This window comes from Populus trichocarpa, chromosome 7 (genome assembly GCF_000002775.5).
Source record: "Populus trichocarpa isolate Nisqually-1 chromosome 7, P.trichocarpa_v4.1, whole genome shotgun sequence".
Taxonomy (NCBI): domain Eukaryota; kingdom Viridiplantae; phylum Streptophyta; class Magnoliopsida; order Malpighiales; family Salicaceae; genus Populus; species Populus trichocarpa.
In genome coordinates, this window is record NC_037291.2 from 896,441 (window position 1) to 923,639 (window position 27,199).

The window sequence follows — 27,199 nt, forward strand, 5'->3', positions numbered from 1 at the left end:
ATTAAGAAGAATCGTGTTTGAAAGAGAATTAAGGATTCTGAAAAAATTATGTAGATTTATATTTATTATATAAAAAGATAAATATATTATTTTGTATAATTTGATAAAAAAAATTATCATGAGGCAATCGTAATTTTTCAAATCTTACATGGAAAACAGATTGAGATTTTTTATTTATTTTAATTTACTGTACCAATGAAAATTATCTCTTGAAAAAAATCCAAGCTCACTTCTAGATGACATGACCAGCAACATTTTCCCCAGCCACCATGACCACTCATGGAATCTTCAACCGGAAGAAATCCTTGTCACCATTCACTAAAAGTTAGAGAAAAAAGAGAGAGATTAGTTTGATTTATTTACTTAATAAAGTTATAAAGAAGAATAAATTTATAATAATATTTTTTTTCCCAGTCGAGTGGCTTTCCTGACCCTGACCATAAACGTCAAAGCGACGCCACCCTCTTCCGCGTGCTGTCAAAATCTATAACTATTATATATTTATATCATATTAAAAAATAGATATATATAAAAAAAATTATATTTATATAAAAAATTAATCTTTTGTAAATATATGTTCTTAAAATTATTTAAAAAACTAATCTCGGTTAGTTAAGGGCAAAAAAAAAATTATGATTTTTAATCTGTTTTTTTTCTTATTCGAGTCAATTGACCCGACGGCGTTACCTGAATTTAGATTTGGATCAATCTCCCAATCCGTCTTGTAATAAGAATGGAACAGCTCGCTCACTCACTCTACTTCGGAGTTTAGACTGACAGTCCTCTGTCAACTCACTCTTTTCTCTCCATAAATTAATCATGAAGTAACATTAACGTTAACTGTAACTAACGCCACCAGTCCAGCCGACATTAACCTCAATAACCATCTCTCTCTCTCTCTCTGTTCCGTTCTGTTCTGTCTGCTTTGCTTTGCTTTTACTTTAAAGTTTGCTGCTTTCTTTGCTTACTGCCACTTCGTCATTCTATCCAACTAATCCTAAAATTGAAGTTCAATGGCAATAGGCTCGTCGAGCTCTGACTCACGACCCAATCCCGCCGGGCCCGACCCGCAGTCACAAAGAGAAGTAAAAAGAGCTAATGCTAACAACAAGATTGATCCATTTGTGCCCAGAACTGATCACAATCCCAGGGAGCTGAGATCTTGGGCTAAGAGAACTGGTTTCGTCTCTACTTTCTCTTCTGAAACCACCACAAGCAATGACACGGCCACGCCAACTCCTGCCTCTGAGTTGTATAATAAAGCTGTTGATAACAACAACCATCACAGAAATGGTGGGTCGTCTCCCAAAATCGAGATCGACCCGATTCTGGGACGGACCAGGCAGCTCAACAGTCGTATCGAAATTGAACCGGAATCTAGGCCTGGAAATGACGATAGGGGTTTGGGGTTAAGAGATGAGAGTAAGAGAAGGATAGTTGGGAATGATGTTTTGGGAGCTATTCCTAATAAAGATGAAGTTGGGCTAAATGGAACTGGAAATGAGCCAAAGAAAGGAGAAGTAAATGATTTTGATCATGTTGGCATTGAAGTTTATCCATTTGGGGAGGAACTGATTGCCAATGAAGGTTGGAATAATAGACAAAGTGGAATGAGATATGGATTAAGAGACAATCCGGGTTTTGGTATTTACTAATTTCATCTTTCTCTTTTACTCTTCACTCTTGATTTTATTATTTTCCGTATGATGAAATGATATTGTTTGTTTAATCAGTAATGTTTTAGTGTTGAAGATAGATAGCAAAAATACTAGTAAACAGTGTAAATTCCCAGGATTTTATGAATCTTGAACCCTGTAGTCAAAGCCAATGTCTTTCATTCTCGTTATCTTTCTGGAAATCATTTCTTTTCTCTCTAACCGTTACCTTTTTTTTCTCTTAACTGCAGCCCTGCTTGTGTATTATGGCCTGCAGCATTATTTATCAATGGCAGGCTCCCTGATTTTCATCCCCTTAATCATCGTACCAGCCATGGGTGGAACAGATGTAAGCATTGTTTCTCATGGATACCATGCTGTTTTCTACAATACAGGACAGGAGTTGGCATAGCTTTATTGTTGACATATCTTCTTTTACGTAATTGATGACAGAGGGATACCGCCGAAGTGATTTCTACTATGTTGCTGATCTCTGGCATTACGACTATACTGCACTCCTACTTTGGCACCCGACTTCCATTAGTTCAAGGGAGTTCATTTGTATATTTAGCACCAGCATTAGTTATAATTAATGCTCGGGAATATCGGAATCTAACGGAACATGTAAGTTTATAACGAGGAAGGCTTGTCTAGCTTTGTCATGAATTTTGAAATTCCAAAATCCTGGTAAACGTTTTGCGTTCTCAGAATAGGATATTTTTTCCACAAACTTTTGGGAATTGAAACCTCCCCATAATCTATGAACTTCTGATTGAATGAGATATGTGAAGGAAGTATGGATAATTCTTTCTGTATCTTTTCATATTTAAAGGATTGGGGATATTTGCAATCCATGACTGGTTTGTTATTGTGTTTTACTTTTATTGAATTGTTGTAAGTACTGTTTTGATACATTTTTTGCTAAACTGCAGAAATTTAGACACATTATGAGGGAACTGCAAGGGGCTATAATTGTTGGTTCTCTATTCCAAACCATCTTGGGATTCACTGGTTTCATGTCTCTTCTTCTAAGGTAAATGACCAGTTTCTTGCCATGTCTTTCTAGTCCTTGTTCAAAGAATATGACCATTATCCTATTATGAATGCATGTGTTTGATGCATCAATGCTTTGCTGGTTTTTTTTTTTTTGTATAGAGTGGGTTTTGCTCAGTTTTAGCACAGAATTGGGAAAGTTTACTGCCTGATTTTGTTCTTTTATCCTAAATGGACAACTTTGACAAGAAAGAAGATCTACATATTCATCATTAACAGTCTGCTATATTTGATTTATTGTTACTTTTTTCAATATTTCTAGTGAAGCATTGCCAAAGCTAAAATTGTAGGGTTTGTCCACAATAAGTTGAATTTTAATAATCTGCTGCTAATGCCATCTTACTTGTCAAATATTGTGTTGCAGATTGATTAATCCAGTTGTCGTTGCACCAACTGTTGCTGCAGTAGGTTTGGCATTTTTTAGCTATGGTTTTCCACAAGCTGGAAGCTGTGTAGAAATCAGCATTCCTTTAATACTACTGGTTCTTATATTTACCCTAGTGAGTGGTATCCCTTGCAGATTAAGCAGTCCTTTGTATAACAGGCATTCGTGTGCATTCATTCATTCTATTTCTAGTTTTTAAAAACATTGCTCTAATTCCTATGATCTTTTGTCATCGTATTTACTTAATCGTTTGTATGTCTCATAACTTTCTTTCAGTACCTCCGAGGAATTTCTATCTTTGGTCATCGCATATTCCAAATATATGCGGTAAGTTTTTTAACTGTCTGTATTGCCTTTTTTCTTAGAATAATAGGAAATTTTACCTCTATATTTTACAATGATTTTCCTTTTTCTCCCTAAAGAAAATTGATGCACTTTTACTCTTCTCGGCTGTAGCAATTAGATCCTTACTGTACAATTTGGTAACTCAGTGCTTATTTCTACCATCTTATCACATGGAAAAAAATCAAACAAGAAGATCTTATAGTTTTTGCACAATATATATAATGTTCATTACCTTTCTCAATTATGTGATGAATTAGAATGTTATTTTTCCAACTCAATATCGTTTTCATACTTTAAAATAGAGATAATGAGTGGGAGAAAATCAATTCATTTAAATTCAAGTTAAAAGAAAAGATATCCTGAACGCTGACAAAAATTTATCTATATGCCTTTGGCCTAGTGATAGTGAGCTTGTTGTACTTGCAAAGAGGTTACGGGTTCAAACCCTCCCTCTGGAGCATTTGAGCTTAAAAAGTCCCATTACAAAAGGAGACCAGTCCCATTACAAAAGGAGACCAGAGTAGCTTCTTATCTTTGTAGTAAAGGCCAATTCAGTCTCTCGTGGTAACAAGACTCCCTATCCAGCTAACTCCTAAATATGGCTGTATATTTAAGAGAAAGAGTTAGAGTTGAATAGATAACATTGAGATTCTTACCATATCTATTGCATCCAAATCAAATCAATGGCTAAAAATTTTTGTATATCTTTTTTGTGAGAGAAAAAAGGTAATTCATCTAAATTGTAAAAATATCAATTCTTTTGCCAACATCTTTTTACCAATTTCAAGTTGATGGAACACACATTACTAACAATTTGGGGTTTTCTTGCTTACATGGCATTTTGGTCTCTCACTCCAATTAAATTTTGATGTTTTAAGAGTATTTCCTTAGACAATTGCTATGTTGGCAATATTTGTACAAATATTCATAGTTTTAAAGCTGGCCGGGCAGGCTGGAACCGGGCCGGGTTTAAAAAATAGGGGAAGGCAAAAACCCGGATGACCTAGTCAAAAACCCGGGTTGACCCGGTGACCTGGCAAGAACCAGTCAAAAACCTAGTTGCAACCCCTTGACTATTTATTTATTTTTAACAAAAACGACATCGTTTTGTTTTTTAAAAAATTGACCCTGGATGTCCTGGTCAAAACCCGTGACCTAGGCCTCGGGTCGGGTTTTAAAACTATGCAAATATTGTGCTACCAAGTTATGAAGCTATTTATGTAACAATTCCGTCTTTTAGTAAGTTAATGCACGGGATGGATGGAAATTACAAGAACAACATTGGTCTTGGGGCCTAAATCAATGATAAGATTTGAAACGAAGGGCCCCCTTTTTCACTAAAGCTAAACCCATTGGTACGGCCATGGTAAATCTGTTTACTTCTATTACTTGATTAAAATTGCTTACATTTATTTTTCAGTGCAGGTCCCCTTGAGCGTCCTTATGATATGGACATATGCATTCTTCTTGACAGCTGGTGGAGCATACAACTACAAAGGTTGTAGCCCTGATGTACCTAGTTCTAACATCTTAGTGGATGCGTGTAGAAAGCATGCATATACAATGCAGCACTGCAGGACTGATGCTTCCAATGCATGGAGAACTGCTGCTTGGGTCAGAATACCGTACCCATTGCAGTGGGGTGTGCCCATCTTCCATTTTAGGACTTCCCTGATCATGATAATAGTATCACTAGTTGCATCCGTGGATTCGGTTAGTAAATACAAATGCACAAATATTAGCGTTTTTTATAATTGTAAAGATCTGAATTCTTGTACAGCAAGCTTCATATTCTACAAATTTTTGGGTTTACCAGTAAGTAATCAGACACAGAACACCAGATCATAGTATAGCAGGGTGCTTCTGTCTTTCCATCTTAAGGGAATGAAATAAATAATGAAAGGCATGTTACTGCAGCTACCATGGAAAGGTTAAAAGGCTAATATAGGGGGAAATTGATTTTTTGGTTTTAAGGATATTTTGACTTAATTAAAAGAGAACTGACCAAAGAACTGTGACTGTGACACTGGTTTACCAGGTTGGAACTTATCACTCTACATCTTTGCTTGTTAATTCAAAGCCTCCAACTCCACGAATTGTCAGCAGAGGAATTGCGTTGGAGGGCTTCTGCAGTGTATTGGCTGGAATTTGGGGTTGTGGCACCGGTTCAACAACATTAACAGAAAATGTTCATACTGTCAATATAACAAAGGTGGCCAGTCGAAGGGTTGTGGAGGTTGGAGCAGCTTTCTTGATCCTGTTCTCATTTATAGGTAAACATCCTTGTGAAGACAAAACTTCATGTTTGAGAGTGATTCATGCATGGTCTTTTGTTAATTAGTTGATGCATGCTCGAAAGTGCAACCATAAGCAAGGTCTGGAAATCTATAGAGCAGTTCTGGCACCTACTTGTTTAAGTAGGATGTACACTGGACATATGGAATTAGGCTTTGAAGTAGAAAGCTTTTTCAGAAGGGGCTTCCAATAGAATTTACAATAAAAAAAAAAGATTGTACAGGAAATCCATGAGTTCATTAGTGTCATAATGTGGGTGTTATCTTGCTGACATGTTTACTTCTGATTAATAGGAAAAGTGGGTGCCATACTTGCATCAATACCCCAGGCCTTGGCTGCTTCAATACTTTGCTTCATGTGGGGCCTTATTGTATCACTAGGTCTCTCAACTTTGCAGTACAGCCAAACAGCAAGTTTTAGGAACATCACAATAGTAGGTGTTTCACTGTTCCTTGGTTTAACAATTCCTGCGTACTTCCAGCAGTATCAACCTGAATCCAGCTTGATACTGCCAAGTTATTTTGTTCCATATGCGGCAGCATCAAATGGACCAGTCCAAACCAGCAGTAAACAAGTATGTCTCTTTGCCATTTCTATATGTAAGAGCATTTATCTGTCGTTGGCTCATGCATTTCTACTCATCTTTTTATTTCCAATGCTGAAGAGTTGATCTTCCATTTTCTATATTTCAGTTTGATTTTGCGATGAACGCTCTCATGTCCTTGAACATGGTTGTGACACTCTTGGTCGCATTTGTGCTTGACAACACCGTCCCAGGTAACCGGCAAGAAAGAGGAGTGTACATATGGTCTCGTGCTGAAGACATGGCAACTGACACATCTTTGCATGCAGATTATTCCCTGCCAAGTAAAGTTTCCAGATTTTTCTGTTGTGCTAGGTGTTTGCATGCATGATATTAGTTTGGTTGCATAATGTGCTTGGTGCATGATATTAGTACAGGTTATGTGGGAGTAATTGTGAAGTTCCTAGGTTGAATTGCCTTCCCGTTAGTTGGGGGATTGGTGGGTGGTTATAATGCGTGGTTCACACCAATTAAAGCATAGTAGTGTATGATCTTTATAGAACAAAATTGAGAGAGTGAATGCACTACAGAATTAGTAATACTATTGTAATTGGAAGAAACTTGGTGTTCAGATTACAATATATGTCTATTTGGTAGAAGGTTTCTTCCGGCTTTTGCATGTGGCGTTTGCTGCATTATTAGCTCTCAGTGAGTGGCTTGCTAAGCTTTCGCTGTCTTCTCAGTCACGAACTTTCCGATCAAGCTCCAGTTGAGCTTTATTCAAGCGTGCAATCAGCAGATAGCATGAGTAATTACATAGTAATGAATACAGTGTATCATGTCAGGAAGCAGTGGATTTCCTTCTATTCCATTCTTGAATTAGGGAACGAAGGGTGTGATTCGGAGTAAGGAATTTGTGCTTAAGCCTTAAATTTGTCATCGGTGAAGTATCCCGCTGTGTGTTTAGCCATTCCTCGATGGCTTCCAACTCATACGAAAATCCATCCGCTGCAACATGCGGATTTTTCATTACCTCCTGCACTCATTATCGTCAAATATGTTAGTTGCTACAGCACGTTAAGTGGAACCTAGAAAAAATGAGATAGCTTTGTATGCCATTTTTCACGAAGGTGAGATGAAGCTAACCTGTAATATAGGGCAGAGGAAAATGCTTGGTGCTTCGCTTGAGTCTTCTCTATCATCAATACTTCCATTAACTACCACCTCACATCCACTTTTGGCAACTAGATCATCAGCTTTTCTAGTAATCTTTTCAAGCTCTTCCCTTGTTTTTGCTAGACTGAAATCTACTTTGCACTCCAAACACCTCGTTGCTATCCCAACAAGTTCATAAGCTAAGTCCAATGGCCACTTTCCGGCCCTCTCATCTAAAACCGTAAGCAGGGCTGTCTTGTCCATTGCCATCGCCTCCTCGACCAGCCCGGTCCGATTTCTCCCTGTCAAAAGTTGGAACAATAAAACTCCAAAAGCCTGAATATTGGGCAGCGTTTCATTTGCATCTGGACTCTGAGTTAGTCTGAACCCACCGATCTTAGCAACTAGATTGCGATCGAGGAGGACATTCGATGCAGTCAAGTGAACTTGAGCAAAGGGTCTGGGTCGAGCCAAGTGGAGGAAGCTCAGGCCTGAACATATCTCATGAGCTACCCGGATCCTATGATTCCACCTGAAGGCCCGGTTTCTTTTTCCATGGTTTCTTTGAGAGGACGAAAACAAGATGTCCCTTAAGCTTCCATTGTGCATATATTCAAAAATGATGCACCTGGGCTCAGAGCAAGACCCAATAATGGCAACCAAATGCGGGTGTCTAATGCTGTTAAGTGCCTTCACCTGCATAACGAAAGTTATATTTGGGTTATAGGTAACAAGAGGAATTCAATACAAGCCTTTGTCGTGTATTAACCTCATGAAAAGAGGCATAATTAAGTTCTTGTGCTTATCTATAACATCACCTTAGCTAGAAAAGCTTCTTGAGACAACCCATTATCGAAACTGAGCATTTTGATTGCAACAGTCGTGTGATTGATACGCCCACGATATACATTTGTCCAATGCCCGCCGGATTTCAATCTTAGACTCTCAGAAAAGTTGTCTGTTGCTGATCTGATATCCTTTGTAGTGTACTCTCTGTAACCACAACATAATTCATTCAACTTTGCCACCGTTCCCACGGCATCCTTTTCCTTACAGAACTCGATTCGACGCCGAAGAATATCTCTTTGTTTCCGTAACTCCTCGATCTCTCTAACCATTTGTGCTCTTGCAATGACTGCCTTCTCTAACTGAACCTCCACATGTGATCTTGCCATGGTTGATGTTTGGAGTTTGCTATAGACCTCTGATCGGAGCTCAACAAGGGAGCTTAGCCTCTTCTTGCTTTCTTGAATATCACGTCTGATTTCTTGAATTTGTTCTTTCTCGGCATCTAAGCTTTTACTTAAATCTAAGCGATTCAAGACCTCTTCTTGAATCTTCGCTTCAAGTTCCTCAACCTATAGAATGATTTCCTATTAATGGCAACCCAGAAGAAAGTCATACAAGAAATAGCTTATATATTAAGGAAGTCGAGAGCTTATATTACCCGGCTATTGCACAAACATTTAGCCCGTTCAGCTTTTGCACATCTTTCTGAATTGACTTTACTCTCTTCCCTCTTCATTTGAATCATTTTCTGGGTTCCCTCCATTCTTCTTCTCATAGATGCCATTTTTGCTGCAACACTCTGAATTCATCGCAACATCTTGGCATCGGTTAGAAGAGCTTGGAATATCAATTTAGATGAAAAGTGTGTGGGGGGGGGGGGGGGGGACACTAAAATTCCTTAAAAGTTAGCTTCTCAAGGATTCATTTTCTGCCCACAACCTGGGACAGGATTGGGATTACATTTGATAATGGCTTTGGTTCACTGGCATCCAAACTTCTCTATATTTGTTAATCCATCACTATCAGAAGACCTCTTAAAGTGTAATATAAAGTCAAAAGAAGGATTAGAAAGAAATTACGTTGGTATCATTTAGCCAATTACTTGGACTTGTTGGACATTAAACATGATTTCCAACTACTACACTATGCTAATTATAATCACCTTTTTCATTAGGACCTTGCATGATGACCACATATTTTAGAGAATTTTGTACAATTTACTAGCAAACAAAAGCAAAAAGGAAAATACGAGTAGTAGGGGACTAGTTGAACGTGAGATATCGTATAGCTGTTTACAGCAAACAAAGAACTATGGCCACATACTGCAGAAATATCTTGGATATTTGCTTACCATAGCCATAGTAGAAACAGCATCTTCTGCCACACCTGGTTCCGTTGAATCAGCCTGCAAAATATCATTCTCTTCCTTGCAGATTTCTTCATCTAAATTCAAAGACAGCAAATGTTCGAAATAATTTTCAATCTCTTGGGCATAATTTTCCCACTGATTTTCATTCTCTAGGGCCTTTGACGTGGCAGGTAACTGGTGAGAATCATGGGAGTTGTCGGTAAACATTTTTCCTAACCAGCTTCTAAAGTTGGCCTTTTTTGCAACCATCACTCCTTGATCATCCTCCATGAATCCTTCTTCCTTTTCTCCTTTAAGGAACACCAAATTTTGGTTTATGCTGATGAATGTGGAACGATCCACTAATTTCACTCTTCGATCTCCTACGGTGAATGGAAATTAATCGATAAAAGAAGGATTGTATAGATACTTGGAAACCCTTTAAAGTTATGCATATACCATGATGAAGACGACTCCATGAATGCAAGTCCCATGACTAATTTGGTTATCCTGTGTGCGGAGATCAAATCTATTATGACTTTATGAATGGTTTCATCAGATTTTTCAACTTTCAATAGATGCCAGCCTTTATCCGTTTACAAACATGGTGGGAAATCCTAACTATGAACCATCAAATTAAATGAAGAGCTGGAGACAAAAATTATTGCAAAATCAAAGAAGCTAGCAACTTAGAGACAAACCTTTCCACGGAAAGCTATATACTCGGAGAGCAGCTTGTCTATCTTTCCTTACTCAGACTTCCTAAGAACTTCCAGTTTCTCATAACTCACAGAGCTGGCAGGTGGCTTCCCAGCTGAAAATTCATTAAGCCAAGGTAGTTTCTAAAGCCAAAAACATATATATATATATGTATATATGTATGATCAAAAAATTAGTGGAGTCCACTTACACGGGGTGTAAACAAAATCCTTGGAAACGTCAAACTGCAGGTCACATGGAGAAAGAAAGACTACGGAGATTGGATTGGATTTCCATTTCCCAAGTTTCCAATCCTAAGTCTTGAATCCATGTTGTAAATCATTCCGAAGAGCAACACACACCTTCTCCACATGACTATCCATCAATCACTTGGCTTTTGAGAACATAAATAATCCAGCGAGCATGCATTTAACAGAAAGAATTGAAGTCCAGCGGCGCCACCATAGAAAGTGACACAAAATCTGTTCTAAAAAAAGCAAGCAAAGGGATCAAAACAAAGAAGGGTGGGTTGGATTATTTTCAAAAAGCTTGCTAACAAGTTTTCAAAATTAACGACCTTTAGGAGGGGACTGTATGCTTATTTAGTATTACTAGAACTGTCTTCTTTGGACTTTCTTGGATAGGTTAGTAAAACGTGGCTTCTCGGACCACCACCTTCTTTTGTTTATTTTATTAGGGTTGAAATTTTCTCAATTGGATTCATTCCTTGGATCCTTCATTGGGCTCCTCTGTACACGTGGCAATACCGAGTTTTAAACGGTTTTTAACTTTAAAAGGCATTATTTTTTTATATATATATTTTCAAGTTAAATACAATTTAAATCACATAAATAAGCGTAAGCTTGTTGTGATTTTTTTTAAAATTATTTTATGTTTATATATATATAATATTTTTTAAAATAATATGTTTATTTGCAAATGGTATAATAATAATAATAATGTACCTTGACCAAAATTCTCAAATCATGCCGTGGAGCGCGAGACATGCATGCAAGGGTTGAGTAGAATCTGCTTGTTGTGTTTGATTTTAAATTAAAAATTGAAGGTTAAATATTAATTATTAGAGGATGAAATTTCAATAGCAATTAAAAGAAAATTAAAGGGTAAGACATTAAACCTCGATGAGTTGTTGTGATGTTTAAGAAAGCCTGCTTCCTTAATTTCTTCATTTGGACAAACACCCAAGTAAATTTATTAAATTCATTTGAATATACCAGGTAGATATGAAGGGTGGGTCTTAAAATTAGTTAAAATTAGACTTAGGGGTATTTAAGAATATAATAACAACTATTTTTTAAAGTGTTTTTACCTCATAAATATATTAAAACAATTTTTTTTATTTTTTAAAATAATTTTTGATATTGGCATATTAAAGTAATCCGAAAACATAAAAAAAATTAAACAAAAAAAATTAAAATTTATTCAACTCCCGTTTGAAACGCAATATCAAACAGGGGCTTAACCTCGATTGATGTGTGACCCGATCTAAAAATACATGTAAAACATTAAAAATATATAGTATGAGAATAATATTTTGGCTGATGGTGGGATCCATTAAATTTTAATTCTAAGTTTTATCAGGTGTAATACAAACATAATTTATTAATTCACCTTTCTAATAAAAACAAAAGCGCTTTTCAAATATTAAAAACGCTTTTAATAATTCACCTTTTTAAAAAACAATTTCCTAATAATAATGAAAAAAAAAGGGGTTAACTTTAATGGTTAAAAAAGTTCATTTTTTCTCTATGAAATTTTAAGATCAGATATACTATATAGGTGGATAAAAATATATATATTTTTAAAATCATTCAATGAAGAAGTTAACATTTAAACATACTTATTGTTAAATAAAAAATTTATATAAAAATAATAAACATAAATTTTACAAGGACAAATTTTAACTCCCATTAATCAATCACCAAACATTATCTAGATTTTTTACTCCATCTCGTGAAAGTTACAGAACAAAGTTAAGGGAAGCTAGATGTGAATGGGTTAATAATATTTAACCTATACTTTAACACGAAAGCAAACACAGTCTTGAAGATAATTTATCTATCGATGATATATAGTAGCACGAAGGGATGCATGAGATGAAAACAACTTTAATTCAAATTCTCATTAACTATTTTTTTATTTTAAAAAAATAAATTAAAATTAAAATTAAATAATAAATATGTTATTTTCTACAAGTTAATCTTTACATGTTATCGCGATGTCGTACAACAATAATATTTTTATATTCAAATTAAATTTATAAATAAATAAATGATCAAAATTCAACTATTTACAAGACAGGTGTAGACGTCTCTGCCGACGTCATACAATCTTTAGTGGTAATTATTTTTTAGATGTGGGGAATGCTATTTGGATTGCCCAATGTTAATCTATCTAAATTTTGTTTTAATAGGCGGTCAAAACATTATTTACATGTTGATATTTAAGATTTTTTTGTTTAAAATTGTTTTTTTTATTATCTTAACATGTTAATATTAAAAATAAATTTAATTTTTAGCGGAAACATATAGCAAGTTCGCTAATTTTATAATATTCATCGGTTATCTTGTTATTTATTATTTTTTTATATAGAATTTAATTGATCACTGAATTTTGATCTTCTAAGTCATGATCTATAGTTAACCTCAGCTATTTTTACTTATTAATGATAATTTTTACTAATTAATGACCAGTTTTATCTTTCTTTATTGATTTATATAATGGACAACTATTATTCTTATGACACAAGATTGTTTATTTCTAGTATAGTCAACATCTCTCTTATTTTTTTATTCGAGGTAACTATATGAATACTAGACTTTTGATAAATCGACAATAAGGGGATTTGCAAAAAACAACTTTAGCACCGTTCGAGTATATTTAAAACTATGATTGATATTGTTTTTTAATTAAAAAATACATTAAAATAATATATTTTATTTTTTAAAATTTATTTATAACACTAACGTATCAGAATATATATATATATATATATATATATATATATATATATATAAATTTTAAAAGAAAACACAGCACAGCCACAAAAATAGACAATGCCATTGTCTAAAATATCAAACATATTTCATTGCCTCACATTTTAGTCAACTAAACAAATTGTATAGAATACCCTTCACTCGTAATCAAATTCACCGTTTTAAAAAAAAAAGCATCTGAAAAGGGTAATTTAATATTTTTTTTAAGAATTAATAGTCAGCTTTGGTCATGGAGCTAATTTTCAAAATCATCACAAAAATAGGAACTAAATTATAATTCATTGTTTTCCAAACTAAATGTACTAATTTAAAAAATCATAAAAAATATAGGAACTAAATTATAATTCACTCAATTAGGATTTGATCTCCAAATTGGATTTGGATAATATCATGTCCATTTAAAATCCATCCCACCCACTAAGCCCCTGTCTAACACAAACGGTGGCACCACCATTTTGCCAATCTTTAATTTTTTTTAATTTTTAATTATTTTTTTATTCTTTTAATAGGTTAATATTAAAAAAATAAAAAATAAAAAAATATTTTAAAAACCAACTTTACAACTTTCTTTTAACACCTTGTAATAATGAAAAGTGCATGGAAGACAAGTGTAAGAAAATCAGCAAATAAGACAAAATAAATAAATAAATAACGAAAAGAAATACACCACTCACCAAGGTCAAATTGGTAAAATGAAAAGAAAACACAAAGAGAGGGAAATTCTCAAAATTGCTTCCGCCAGTCCGGATCTTTCGCGGCACTGTTTCCAGACAAAATTTCTACACCGCAGAGCCGGAAATTCTCCCCCGTCACTCTCTTCTCAACTACTTGCTCAAAAGTGGTATTATTAATATTTTTCCAACGTAGGATCTGAGGATTTTTTTTTATAATAAAGGTATTTTTAAATTAGTTTCTATATTAATCAAGGTTAAATCATTATATTTTATATAATTTTAAAGATACATTTTTTACATTAACTTGATTTAAAATATTTTAATAAATTATCATAAATCCTAACTTCAAAATTATTTATCTAATTTGAGCAAAGTGGGGTTTTTGAAGAGCATTTGACTAGTTCAATTAGTGATAGGCTGTCCAATTGAGTATTACAGTCGAATATGTTTTTTAAAAATATTTTTTGTTTTGAAATATATTAAAATAAGTTTTTTAATTTTTTTTATATTAACATGTTAAAATTATTAAAAATTATTATTATTATTATTATTAATATTTTTTAAAACCTGAATGCATTTTAAAACTTATCTAAACACAATTAAAACTTGAATAACATGTTAAAATCATATCCTTCCTCCAGCTAAATATTTTGATGGTATCTTATCCATTTCTTTTAATATTTAAATTAAAATTATATTTGATAAATATTTTAGGACATAAAGTATAAATATAGAAATAACATAAATATATTTAATTAGAGAGATGAAGATAGTTTTAAAGTTAATTTTTATCTTTTTAAAAACAAAAATAAAAAAAATATTTTTTTCTCTTATATCTCTTATTTTATGTCTGAAACACCAAGAAAACGTTATGGAAGAGAACAATAACAAAAAGTTTTAATGTTTCTAAATTTAGGCTCACATTTTTCTCAAAAAGTACTAAATCTTAGTAGCTGAAATCTCCGGACCACTATTAAATGTTAGTTTATTACACACATAAGTTAAAAATATAAAAAGAAAAGCAGTAGCTCTGTCTGCCTGTCTCTAGCTAGCACCTCTCTGGTTTTACGCCGGTTGGCAGCTTAAAGCCTTAAACCGCTCAACACTTCCTTTATTTATGTCCACCTGCGATTGCTATCGACACCTCCTTCTCTTCCCTTCTCTTTCTGTGTTTTCTCCATATAGAGACACCACCAAATCACAAATACTGGGTTGTTGCATGCATTGTATTTCTAGCCCCAGCTAGCTGGAGCTCATCAAACTTCAGTTTAAACGATCTCTTGATGAAAACCAAAAAATAAAGATAAAAAGATTGAGTTTAAAGCACTTTCTTTTTAGTAGGTATTTTGCTTAGCTAGTAGCTTCGTGACGACTATCGTCCTTTAGACATGGGATGTGGGTGTTTCTGAGCAAGTAACAGTTAAGAGGTAAATTTTCGGTTTTGGTTTTTCTTAGGGTAAAGTTGTTTTCTTTTTGTTTGTTTCCTGAGAAAAAATTTGTTTTTTATGTGGAGTTTGTTTGAGTTTTAAAGGGATTACTATTTGTTTTGCTTTTCAAACCAGAAAGAAAAGAGAGAGATAGAGAGAGAGAAGGAAATTAATAATGGCACCAGCTACTAACTGGCTTTCTTTTTCACTCTCTCCAATGGAAATGTTGAGGTCATCTGAATCTCAGTTCATGTCTTATGAGAGCTCCTCTTCTGCCTCTCCTCACTACTTGTTCGATAACTTCTATGCTGATGGTACGTATAACCCTTCTCCTTTTTCTTCCTTTTACATGTTTGTTTATCTTTTAAAGTTCATCCATTTATAGATATCATAACAAGGAAATGTTCAACTTGTGTTTGGTTGCTGGGAAAGTGCAGAGGGATTAGAGAGATTTACTCCATAACTGATTATCTCTTGTTTCTTCGTATATGCTGTGTATTAGTCTGCTAGTTACGTTTAAGCTCACTTCTGCACTCAACAAGAATGTGCGTGAATTGATACTGTTCCTTCTTTAATTATGTAGCTCTTTTCTGCTTGGTTAAAAGCATACGATTAGAAATATGGGGAGGAAGAAGTTTTCATTTTTGTTTATTTATGAGTTAGCTACTAGTTTAGTTGTAGTTGCACCTGTAAATTGTTTTAGCAAGTCCCAAGAGGCCGTCCTTGTGTATGGTTAGAGCTTGATGAAGATTACTATTGTTTACTGCGTAGGCTGGGCACACCCCAAAGAATCACAAGTCACGACCACAACAATGGCAGAGAACTCTAATATTCTGACAAGCTTTATAGGCCCAGAAACTCCACACCAACAAGTCCCAAAACTGGAGGATTTTCTTGGAGATTCTTCATCATCTATTAATGTTCGATATTCGGATAATAGCCAGACAGAGACCCAAGACTCGTCCTTGACCCACATCTATGATCATCAGGGCTCTGCAGCGGCTTACTTCAACGAGCAACAAGATCTTAAAGCTATTGCTGGGTTCCAAGCCTTCTCGACTAACTCAGGCTCAGAGGTTGATGACTCGGCTTCAATAGCTCCCACACAGGTTGGTGGTATTGAGTCGACTGGGAACGAGTTGGGGTTCTCTAATAATGCGGCCTTGTCACTTGGGGTGAATAATGATACTAGCAATAATCAGGGTGGCTCAACAGAGAAGCTTGCTATTGTTTCTGCTGACAACGATTGCTCTAAAAAGATTGCTGACACCTTTGGTCAGCGAACTTCTATTTACAGAGGAGTTACCAGGTAATTAACAATGAAATTTCTGCATTAATTAATCTCCTTTCGTTCATTAATTATTTATTTTTCTTTTTCTTTTTCTTTTTCTTTTTCTTTGAAGCATTAAGATCAGGCTTTTCTTCGAATCGTTAATTATAATGAAACTAGTTTTGTGAGAAATATTTTTTTGGTTTTCCTGCTGCTGCAGACATCGATGGACAGGCAGATATGAAGCGCATCTATGGGATAACAGCTGTAGGAGAGAGGGTCAGGCTAGAAAAGGGCGTCAAGGTCATCTCCCTCCCTCCCTCCCTCTATACATATATATGTGTGTGTGTGTGTGTATATATCAGTTCCTGTAAAGGGCCTGGGTTTTATACTATGAATCAGGAGTAGAAGTGAAGTGAAAAGAAACTTGGATTGCATCCATTCAGATTTCAAGGGGAGCCACACCCGTTTTCCTTAGTTTACTGGGTGTGGACCACAATCTGATAGATAGACTGAGGATTGTGTGTGTGTGTGTGTGTGTGTGTGTGTGTGTGTTATGTAATGGAAGGAAAATGTTCAAACTGTTACTTTTGTTTCTTTTTATCAATTATGTGATTGATTTGATCAGATGTGCCGCCATTTTGTTAATTTTTGGACTTTCTCTTTCTTCTCTCATCTGGGTCCCCTAGCCGCTGCAAGGTTAGGTTTGTTTGACACGACCCACGTCCACATACTCACCATGCCTCAGGCGTTATACACATCAATGGATATGCCTTGCAGCTGCCTTTTTTCTTACTTTTGCTTTCTTTTCTTTTCTTTTTCTCAGCTACCTGCAGCAAGTAGCAGCTTAGTGTCTAGGTTTGACTAGACCACCAGCATTTCTCAACTTGAAATATATCTTTTCTTTTCAATGAAAATTTTGGCCACTTCCACTTTTTAGTAAAGCTGGTGTCTGGCATCACGGCCTATCCATTCATTCACAATCACACAGTGGCAGTGCCTTGGGAAAAATGTTGGATCAGGAATTTTTATTTTGGATTTCAAGTAATTAGAAATTGTAGTTCAAAGTTACCCTTTTGGGGTTTGATTCTTGGAGCGTGTTCAAATTCAGACTTGGACTTATTCTACATGAAGAAAGTATAACATACACTTGATAAACAGCTAACTACTAGTAGCTAGCTAGACCATTAATAAATTCTTAATGTAGAACAGTAACGATCCTTTTCTGCAGAGACAGTCACATGCAGAGACATGCTTCTTGCTTTATTTAATTTTTTCTTGCGTGGAGGAAGAAGCTCACGCTGAAACTTTTGACTATGCTTGGTTTCCCACGTTAAAATTCTTTCCTTGAACTTTTTTCTCTCTCCTCTTGCATGAACTGTGGAATCCTGCTATGTGGCTGCCACTATACTCGAACCTTTCGATATGTTCTCTACAGTATACTTAGGTAAGCTAATTAACTCCTCTCAAATTTATTTTCATCTTCAAGCTGCTATTTTCTAGCACTCATTTATACGGTTTCAGAAATAACAGACATAGTGATTGCTGTACGTTATTCTTTTAATTTATCAGGTGGGTATGATAAGGAAGAAAAGGCAGCTAGAGCTTATGACTTGGCAGCTCTAAAATACTGGGGTCCAACTGCAACCACCAATTGCCCTGTAATGCTTATGCTTTCTATTTATTGATTCATTCTCCTCGGCAGGAGAATATATGTAGACTTTAGGGTATACTTGTTTAGTTATTGAAGCAAGTTGGCATATCTGTCGCTGGCAGGTTTCGAATTATACTAAAGAACTGGAGGATATGGAGTATGTGTCCAAGCAAGAATTCATTGCCTCATTGAGGAGGTATGCCAAAATCTAACTCTGGTTTCTTCCTTGCTCTTTTTGATGTACCTGCAGATTATCAAGAAAAATTATCCTTGTTTTTGCAGGAAGAGTAGTGGTTTTTCACGGGGAGCCTCTATTTACAGGGGTGTCACAAGGTTTCAGTCTCTCTAATAGCAAATTCTTTTTCTTGATCTCATAATGCTAGCTTGCATCATATACAAGCCAGCGGCAGCATCTGCTTATATATCATATATGTTTTGCAGGCATCATCAACAGGGTCGTTGGCAAGCGAGGATAGGCCGTGTAGCTGGAAACAAGGATCTCTACCTTGGAACATTTGGTAAGGGTTAATTCTTCTCCTAAGTAAATTGATGGTCATCATACTCTTGTTTCAAAATTTTCTGCAGGAGTTTATTGTAATTGATCATAAGCATGAGCAAGATTCTTGCTCCCTACTGCTCGCACAAACAATTGATTGCATACACAATTATTGTATTTGATTTAATGTAGTCTATAAAGTATCTTTGCATTTCCTCAAGGGCAGAAACATGAACATATCTGATTTCTAAACCTAATATGATTTTTCATTCGACTTGTCAGCTCTATGCATTCAATATGCTTTGTTAACTATGAGATGGTATGGTAATAAAGTTTTTCCTGAATTAATATGCGTCACCTGATCTTTCAAATGGCAACAGCCACAGAAGAGGAAGCAGCTGAGGCGTATGATATAGCTGCCATAAAGTTTAGGGGTCTGAATGCAGTGACCAATTTTGAGATGAACCGATATAATGTTGAAGCCATCATGAAGAGTGCTCTTCCAGTTGGTGGAGCAGCAAAGCGCTTAAAGACCTCACTAGATGCCGAGCATAAACCAAATGTAAGCGACAACCACCAGCCCCAGCCGCGGTGCAACAGCTATAGCACCAACAACAACATCAGTTTTGCTGCTGTTCAGCCAGCTTCTACTGCAGTCCCATGTGGTATTACATTTGATGCTTCCACGGCGCTTTATCATCACAACCTCGTCCACCACCTCCAAACCACCAACAATTTCGCAGCAACTGACTCCTCCGGTTCCACCTCATCCATGGCAACTGCAATGACTACTTTGCCACAAACAGCTGAGTATTTTACATGGCCTCACCAAACTTATTGACCAAATTGCAGTTTTGACATCAGAAATTCAGTTAACATGCAGTAGCAACAAACTTTCACTTTTTGGTGGAGCTTCTAGCTAGCTTGCTAGCTGAAAACTTTAGCTGACCCACCTTACCCTAATGTTTACCTTAACTTTTGGTGCTGGACTGGTAAAGGTATAGGAGGTTTTTTTGGTTTAATATAGTTGTAGTTATGGCAGGATGCTGGATTTTGTATGCGACTCTTTTAAGTGGGTGTTAGATAAGACCTGTTTCATTAATGATGAAGGAGATCCATCTGGTTGTGGGAAGGTTTTGAATATTCTCCAACTTTACGAGCTCGTGCCGCCGCCGCCGCTCATCTATATTGTTTTGTTGTCGTTCTAAATGCCCATATCATCACTTCAGGAGGTTGTCTCTTTTAACACTTGGATCTGTTTTGCAGCCCTTGTAGTATATAGCTTTGTTTGTGGCCTCAGCTTGGTCATTAACTTATGGGTGGAAAACTACTGTCAAATCTTCGACCTTCCATAGAATCCTGCGAACTCTGTTATATCAAACTGACGACCGTCATTAGCAATCACTGTCAAATTGTCAATGGGACGCCAAACTTGCAATTATGTGTTTTTTTCACATGGAATTTCTTTCATTCTATGTATGCTAGGGGTGAGGATGTTGCGTGATATTATTTTTTGGAAAAATATAAATATTTATTTTAAATTAAAATTAGATTTTAAAAGTTTGAATTACATTGAATTAATAAAATTTTATTTTATTTTATTTTATTAAATTGAGTACTAATTTAATATTGGAATCTATTATTAACACTGAAAACTCCATATAAACCCAATTAAAATAAAATATCAATAAAGTTAGGTGAATAATAATTTTTTTTTAAAAAAAAACGACGGGTAATTATTGTAAACCATAACAAAATGTATTTTTTTTCTTGTGTTGTATTACCGCAAGTTTTAATTATTTTAAATATCATTTTGTTATTTATCAAAGTCAATTTTACAAATAAAAATATTTTTGTTAACAAAAAAATCAAAATGATCCAATAAAAAGGAGTTGGAGGGAAAAAAAAGATTTGAGATAATGAAAAAAGGATAAAAGAAAAACCTTGAGTTGAAAATACTTTTCATATATATCCTTAAATGTATATTGTGGGGAATGTTTTTAGGAAATTAATTGAAAAACTATATATAATTTCTTGAAGATGGTTCCACAAATTCCTTCGTAAGCCTGTTGAGTAATTTCTCATTCGCTAGATTCATAGCAGAGTACAGCATTTACGACATTGCCGGCCAATTTTGCTTGGCGGCTAGGCTGGTGGGATATTTAAATGGTTTTCGTGTATATATATATATATATATATATATATATATGTCTGTCATTCCCGTAATGTTTTACCGTTTACTGAACTTGTAGGATGTTCAGTGAATCCGAAAATTAATCGTAATACGCATACGCTGGCCCGGACACCCTGGATTATATAAAAAAAAATAACAAGGAATCGAAAAGAATATGTTTTTTTTATTGAAATTATGTTTTTTTAAAATTTAATTTATTTTAAATTAATTATTTTTATTCCTTTAGATTATTTTGATATCAAAAGTAATTTTTTTAAAATAATAATAAAATATAATTTTAATGCATTTTCAAATAAAAAATACTTTAAACCATACTTACAAGCATTTTCAAAATCACAAATAAATAAATCAAATTAGAATCTTCAAGAATCTCTTGAATTCATCGTGGATACCTTGTTTCTAATCAAAGATAGTGTTTAATTATTATTATCGGAATGAAAAAAACAAATACAATATAAACTTTAATGTTATATCTCCATGTATTTTATATTTTAAAGGTATAGAAAATTTATTTTAAAACTATTGCAAGATGTTTTTTCAGCTAATTTTTTTTTTTGAGCATATAAATAGGTACGGGAAGTGGTTATTATTTCTAGGCCTCCATAAACTTATGCCAAACACGAAGCATCCATTTGGGATTTAATTAGAACCCTGTACAGAGAGACAGTACGAAGTGAAAATATTGATTTTTTCACCCACACATAGAAGGGCATTTAGACATTTGCCTTCGCATAGAACAGCCGAAAATCGGCGGCAGCACAAGTAACAATGGCTTAAAAGTAACTAGACCAGCATCACTCCATCACAAGTTGCATATGACGATTGAGATCTTTGAGGTAAGTAGTACAAGTATAATCTTGCAAGTCACAGCCATCCAGAAGGACTGCCCTCCCTGCATTCGTCTTCTGCTTGAACTCCACAGGTGCTCCCTCGCCCCTCAAGAGCTGCACCACCTGAACTTTCCGATGTTTGTTTCAGAAACATGTATAAATCTTGGAGGGGTCTAGTGTAGGAACTTCTCTTCTCACATGGATGTAAGTAAAGGAAGTGTAGAATAATATTTCTAGCTATTTCCTAAATTTTGTATGATTATATATATAAGACTGGATATAAGACTGGATATAAAGCAGATTTCATACTCTGATCATGTGTGGACGTGTATTGGGTAAGTGGTGAATGCACATCAAAGCCGTAAACATGGCATGCTTCATTTCAATGGGATCATAATCATCTCCCAGCCTGGGATCAGCTAGTTCTTTAGCATTATTTGCCTCCAACAATGGTTTTGCCTGTGCATAAAATACACATTTATACATGTTGTCAAAGCTTTCTTGAAAATACAAGTGGTTTTAACAGTACTGTGATAGAAAATATATGCAGTCAAGGCAAAATGATTAGAAATGGTCATAAAAATCTGCCAGTGCAAGGATAATTTGACACGGGGATATATATATATTGAAAAAAAGGGACTCTGCATGAGTGGATCTTACCCACATCACAAGGCTCTGTCTACTTGAATCAACAGCACGGCGACCTGTTATGATCTCAAGTAACAGAACCCCATAAGCAAATACATCGGTCTTCTCATCAACAATCCCATGCATAAAGTATTCAGGAGCCAAGTATCTGAAATTTAGTTTTCTAGTTTAAAAAGACAGAATATATGTATGTATATTAAACTTAATTTGTGAAATGGATCAGAATGCTGGCAATAAATTACTGGAGTGGTTGCAAACGCCTCACCCGAATGTGCCTTCGATAGGGAAGACAATATGGTGAATCCAGTTTTCTGGAAGCCACTTTGCCAATCCAAAATCAGAAATCTGAGGAACAAACCAAATCATTCCCTACAAGAAAAGATGGAGATGGAATTACAATACATGCTGAATTGAAAATGCACCTGAGCTTCAAAATTTGCGTTGAGCAATATGTTCGAGGCCTTGATGTCTCTATGGATAATGCGCCTTGGGCAATCATGATGGAGATACTGAAGTCCTTCTGCTATTCCTAAAGCCACCTTAAACCTTTTCTTCCATTCTAGACAATCTGATCCACCTGAAATGCTGAATCTCTCCTTATAAGAATGCGATAATTAAAATTAGATGCTAGTAAATCCTGCAACTTGATGGTCACAAATGCACAACATTTTGTTAAGAATAGAGTTAGAGACAGCACCGTGGAGCACTGACGCGAGGCTGCCATGTGGTAAAAATTCAAGGACAAGATGCAGACCACTATCAATGCTGAAACCAAGCAATCTAGCTGCATTTGGGTGATTTATATGTGCAATAATCCCAAGCTCTGATAAGAAATCACCAACTCTGTCCTCTTCCTGCTTCTCAGTTTTCATGAGCTTCTTTACAGCGACAACCTGGCCGTCAGATAAGCATCCCTTGTACACTTTTGCATGACCTCCTTCCCCGATCAAATTCTCTGTGAATATTTGATGGATAATTAGAATCGTAAGAATTATTCAATGATGTTGATTTCGATATCAATAAATCCCCTGCATACAGACTCCTATCCTATATGCATCAAGATTTTACTAACATTTTTAAGTTGCTGGTAAGCTATAAATGATTCACAATCCTTGCCAGGATCTGATGAATTTTAAACCTGAAATTTAGATTTATGATCCATCAACTAGTCATTTACGCAACGTCAATGTTCATCAACGTGGATTTGGACACGTAAAAAGCAGCTTAATTTGTCAATCACTACTGGATTTATTTCTTAAGTTCCTAAACTGGGGTAGTCTGCAACTAATAAGAAAAGCTGTAGAAAACATCTGCGAGCTATATTCATATGTCCGTGTCCATCCAAAACTCCCTCCCTGCCTGCCTGCCTAAAAGTTTTAGGCTAAAACGCTGACTCTTATTGCCATAGTCATCGAGGATATTGTAAAGTAAGTACATGGCTGCCTTGATTTTAATGCTAGGTGAGAGGTCAAGAAGTTCGGTCCCACCATCATTTTCCTCAGTCACAGGCGGCATTGACTATTCGAGGTTCGAGGCTACCTCTTTCAAAAATTAAAACGTGTAAATCATCCTTTTGTTTTCTTTTCTTGAAAATGTATCAGCAAGTACTTATATTTTCCATTACTTTCAATTATACCATTCAATAAAGAAAATCAATGGATTGTAAGTTTGTAACCTTCAGTTTGTTTTTAGGCTAAATTGTAAAATATCCCCTAAATTTGAGCGAAAAAACAAATACCCCTCCAAACTACAAAAATATCTGATTTCCCCCCAAACACTATGACTTCTTGAATATATATCCCTTCCGTTAGATTTCCGATGAGAAATCAACGGAGAAATCTGAAAAAAAAAACTTTCCCAATTCCTATCCTTTCCTCAACCAACTAAGGAAAGCATGTTAACTAACAGAGAAAAGAGAGGAATTGAGGTGATTTTTAAGGGCATTTCTATCAATTTCTCAATGAAATCCTAATAGAAGGGACAAGTTCAAGAAATCACATTATTTAGGGGGCAAAATCCCATTCCTGTCAAATATGATCTTAAGTCTGACTCTTAAACCTTGGCCCATGAGATAAATTCTGAAATTTATGTCTCTAAAATAAGAAAGCAACCTCCAAAAACAAGAAAAAGTTCTTTAAAGCGGCTACTATTATGTTTCAACTAGTGGAATTGGAAGCACAATTAAGCCTGGTATCAAAGTGGTGGCACTGTAGCGACAAAGAAAAGAAAATTATGTAGGCAGGCAGATATGTATGCGTATGAGAAAAATTGAAAATACCAAAAAGGGCTCACCAGAGCTGAAATTATCAGTAGCAGCCTCAAGCTCTAGATAATCAAAATTCCTCCATGAAGGTTTAGGCGCCATAATGCCCTCACAATCAATAAAGACATCAGCAGAATGTTGGATTCTTGCCAATTTCCTTCTCAAATTCTTCCTGGCAATAGTTTCGTACGTTGAAATCAATGGAATTACTGAAAACCTCCTCACTGATTTCTTCTTAAATGAATCAAGTATTTGTTTCCATTGAATACCATTGCTCTCTCGTAAGATCCCCGTTCTTTCAGGGACTAATTTCTCCGTTGAACCTGAGCTGCAACTGCTGCTGCTGCTGCTGCTGCTGTGATCAGAGTCCGTACCTGAAATAGGAATCTCCAATACACATCTTGGTGAAGGGTCTTCAAGGATGGGGGGCTCTGTCTTCTTGGTCATGTCATCATTTGTTTCCATTTCTGGGCTTTCTTCGGTTTCACTCTCTGGCTCATTATATGCAACAACATGAAACGACAACTTTTCAGAAGAGGAACCCTGTCTTTGTAACTAATAAGAAACAGAAGGAAATGGAAAAGCCAACATACAAGAACATTAAATTTAAAAAAGAAAACAAAAACCTTTGACCCCTTTCGTTTGGTTCCTGTGAAAACAGACGGGGAAGAAGAAAAGAAAGGCAGGGAGGGAGAGATAGAGAATAAAAGCTTGCTTTTTGGTAAGGAAAGGCAAAAGCCCGAACCGAATAAAGCTATCATCATTCGTTTCTCACCTTCATTGTCTCCACAACCAAAGAAACAGAATTACAAAAAGAGAAATTCCCAGGAAAATGAGAAGAGCTCACCTTCCAAAGCCATTAAGCACTATGATTTCTGGATTTCTAGCCTCAACTGAAAAGAACCAAAAGAAAAGGGTCCTTCAATCAATTCCTAGCTGTAAATTACCCAGAAATGAGAAACTTCAGAATCCAAGAAACTTGGCTACATGTTTCGGTTGTTGAAAGAAAGACAGGCAAGATGCAGAGAGACAAATGGCTTTGACAGAATAATGGTATATCTTTAAGAGTTGGTTATTCCTGGGGAGGAGAGAAGGTAGACAGCCCCGAGCTTCAAGGTGATTGGAATATATGTAATCCTATATTTATACCACTTACTGTCGGGTTAATCTCTTTCTATTTCAATTTTCATTTTGGGATCAAACTTCATTTCTATCCCTATAGATTCATAAATGCCCCACTTCGGTCCTATATGACCCTTCTAGTTTAAAATGAGACTCGATAAGGGGCTCAGTCATCGGTTCAACCAATGGTTCTATATCTATTTTGTTGGGAACTTGTGATTTAATATATAATTGCTAATGATAATTGTTAACTCACTCTACCATGGAGACTTGTTGATTAAGATTCTGTATGATATTGTGGTATTTTTCATTTAAAAATACATCGAAATAATATTTTTTTATTTTTATTCTTTTTGACATCAGTACAGCAAAATGATCTGAAAAAAATAACTTAAATTAAAAAAAAATATTTTTTTTTCAAAAGTTCTTTTCAAATGCAAAAACAAATGAGCTCTGAGAAGGTTTACTCTTTTTTTTTACTTTTTAAGTTTAAATCTTCTAACTAGCATTAAATATACAGTCGACTAGATGAAACAAATCAATTATAAATTAAATTATTTCAAGTGATTTTTTAAAAGTGATTTTCTTGGATGATTTTTTTAAAAATATATATATATATAATCATTAAATAACCTACCTTTTTATTTGATCTTTTTTAGATTTTAACGATTTTTATAAGATATTATAACATTTATGAGTGCTAGAGAGGAAAGAAATTTATACGGGTAAGATTTATAAGAGAGGAAAGAAATCTATGTGCATAAAGTTGGAAAAAGCTTAACAATGGGGATATAAATGGAACATTGATCAGTCTACAAGGACGAAAATATAGTTAACCTTTTAATTTTATTGATACTGCGTTGATGAAATCTCGGCCTTCTGGGTTTTAGGGCTCGCGATTTTTGCCGTGACAGGCGCTTTAAAAAGTGAAAGGGAAGAGGAGAGATGGAGTGGGGGAGGGAGGGACAATAACGAATCCACTAACTCGTACATGTAATAAAAGGTTAACTGTATTTTCCTGTTTTTTTCACGGGATATTTAAGTATAAAGAAAAATTATTTTAAGCTGTATTTTTAAATCAGTTCACTCATCAACTAAAACCAAATTATTTTTCGAGTGATTTTATATTTTCTTTTTTTTCATATAATATTTAAACATAATAAAATATTATAATGAAAAAAAATTAATATAATTTTTTTTGCTAGCTCCATAACTTGAAATTAAAAATTCAATAAAGGAAACAAATCGACTCAACTATTAATCATTTCAGAATAATATTACGATGAAACTTTTTTGGAATTGAGATTAAAAAAAAAAAACCAAGGACCATACTTTGTCAAAAAAAAAAAAAAGTTTT

At 35.0% G+C, this 27,199-nt stretch overlaps 4 protein-coding genes across 7 annotated transcripts; 2 read left to right on the forward strand and 2 right to left on the reverse strand.

Annotated features, from left to right (window-relative positions):
- The first annotated feature begins 753 nt into the window (after positions 1-753).
- LOC7495545 (nucleobase-ascorbate transporter 11) lies at positions 754-6,915 on the forward strand. The gene is made up of 10 exons (XM_002310829.4): positions 754-1,644; positions 1,907-2,004; positions 2,109-2,279; positions 2,588-2,688; positions 3,073-3,208; positions 3,370-3,420; positions 4,864-5,151; positions 5,477-5,711; positions 6,027-6,307; positions 6,426-6,915. The coding sequence occupies exons 1-10, from the start codon at positions 1,014-1,016 to the stop codon at positions 6,645-6,647; spliced, it is 2,214 nt and encodes a 737-aa protein (XP_002310865.3). The 5' UTR covers positions 754-1,013; the 3' UTR covers positions 6,648-6,915.
- Positions 6,787-10,903, reverse strand: LOC7480186 (putative U-box domain-containing protein 50). Its single transcript, XM_052454537.1, has 7 exons — positions 10,459-10,903; positions 10,250-10,362; positions 9,552-9,931; positions 8,859-8,999; positions 8,230-8,769; positions 7,403-8,107; positions 6,787-7,292 (listed from the first exon to the last, which is right to left on the reverse strand). Exons 3-7 carry the CDS (start codon positions 9,837-9,839, stop codon positions 7,098-7,100), a joined length of 1,869 nt encoding a protein of 622 aa, XP_052310497.1. The 5' UTR covers positions 9,840-9,931; positions 10,250-10,362; positions 10,459-10,903; the 3' UTR covers positions 6,787-7,097.
- Positions 10,904-14,947: 4,044 nt separating this feature from the next.
- LOC7495544 (AP2-like ethylene-responsive transcription factor AIL6) lies at positions 14,948-19,917 on the forward strand. Of its 3 annotated transcripts, none has more exons than XM_052454538.1 (10): positions 14,948-15,365; positions 15,452-15,679; positions 16,137-16,674; positions 16,856-16,938; positions 18,074-18,082; positions 18,208-18,296; positions 18,412-18,485; positions 18,572-18,622; positions 18,731-18,807; positions 19,166-19,917. In XM_052454538.1, the coding sequence occupies exons 2-10, from the start codon at positions 15,541-15,543 to the stop codon at positions 19,624-19,626; spliced, it is 1,521 nt and encodes a 506-aa protein (XP_052310498.1). In that variant the 5' UTR covers positions 14,948-15,365; positions 15,452-15,540; the 3' UTR covers positions 19,627-19,917. The 3 variants fall into 3 exon arrangements, with proteins under 3 accessions (XP_052310498.1, XP_024460943.1, XP_024460944.1); XM_024605175.2 differs by having other exon boundaries at positions 15,501-15,679; XM_024605176.2 differs by having other exon boundaries at positions 15,505-15,679.
- A 1,670-nt stretch (positions 19,918-21,587) lies between these two features.
- LOC7480185 (receptor-like cytosolic serine/threonine-protein kinase RBK1) lies at positions 21,588-25,855 on the reverse strand. Of its 2 annotated transcripts, none has more exons than XM_024605144.2 (8): positions 25,568-25,855; positions 24,750-25,211; positions 23,155-23,412; positions 22,880-23,034; positions 22,723-22,802; positions 22,470-22,605; positions 22,119-22,268; positions 21,588-21,932 (listed from the first exon to the last, which is right to left on the reverse strand). In XM_024605144.2, the coding sequence occupies exons 1-8, from the start codon at positions 25,578-25,580 to the stop codon at positions 21,774-21,776; spliced, it is 1,413 nt and encodes a 470-aa protein (XP_024460912.2). In that variant the 5' UTR covers positions 25,581-25,855; the 3' UTR covers positions 21,588-21,773. The 2 variants fall into 2 exon arrangements, with proteins under 2 accessions (XP_024460912.2, XP_052310288.1); XM_052454328.1 differs by lacking the exon at positions 25,568-25,855 and adding an exon at positions 25,347-25,514.
- Positions 25,856-27,199: the final 1,344 nt, after the last annotated feature.

Bases quoted from the DNA above. Each gene is read 5' to 3' on its own strand.
- LOC7480186 (XM_052454537.1), bottom strand. From the start codon at position 9,839: ATGGAGGATGATCAAGGAGTGATGGTTGCAAAAAAGGCCAACTTTAGA. The intron at 9,000-9,551 runs GTAAGCAAATAT...CGATGAATTCAG, and splicing joins CTGTTTCTACTATGGCTATG to AGTGTTGCAGCAAAAATGGC. The intron at 8,108-8,229 runs GTGATGTTATAG...TTCGTTATGCAG, and splicing joins AAGAAGCTTTTCTAGCTAAG to GTGAAGGCACTTAACAGCAT.
- LOC7495545 (XM_002310829.4), top strand. From the start codon at position 1,014: ATGGCAATAGGCTCGTCGAGCTCTGACTCACGACCCAATCCCGCCGGG. The intron at 2,005-2,108 runs GTAAGCATTGTT...AATTGATGACAG, and splicing joins CAGCCATGGGTGGAACAGAT to AGGGATACCGCCGAAGTGAT. The intron at 2,689-3,072 runs GTAAATGACCAG...ATTGTGTTGCAG, and splicing joins TTCATGTCTCTTCTTCTAAG to ATTGATTAATCCAGTTGTCG.
- LOC7495544 (XM_052454538.1), top strand. From the start codon at position 15,541: ATGGCACCAGCTACTAACTGGCTTTCTTTTTCACTCTCTCCAATGGAA. The intron at 15,680-16,136 runs GTACGTATAACC...TTTACTGCGTAG, and splicing joins CGATAACTTCTATGCTGATG to GCTGGGCACACCCCAAAGAA. The intron at 16,675-16,855 runs GTAATTAACAAT...CTGCTGCTGCAG, and splicing joins ATTTACAGAGGAGTTACCAG to ACATCGATGGACAGGCAGAT.
- LOC7480185 (XM_024605144.2), bottom strand. The intron at 23,035-23,154 runs GTGCTGTCTCTA...TCAGCATTTCAG, and splicing joins CCTCGCGTCAGTGCTCCACG to GTGGATCAGATTGTCTAGAA. The intron at 22,803-22,879 runs GTGCATTTTCAA...TTTGTTCCTCAG, and splicing joins ACGCAAATTTTGAAGCTCAG to ATTTCTGATTTTGGATTGGC.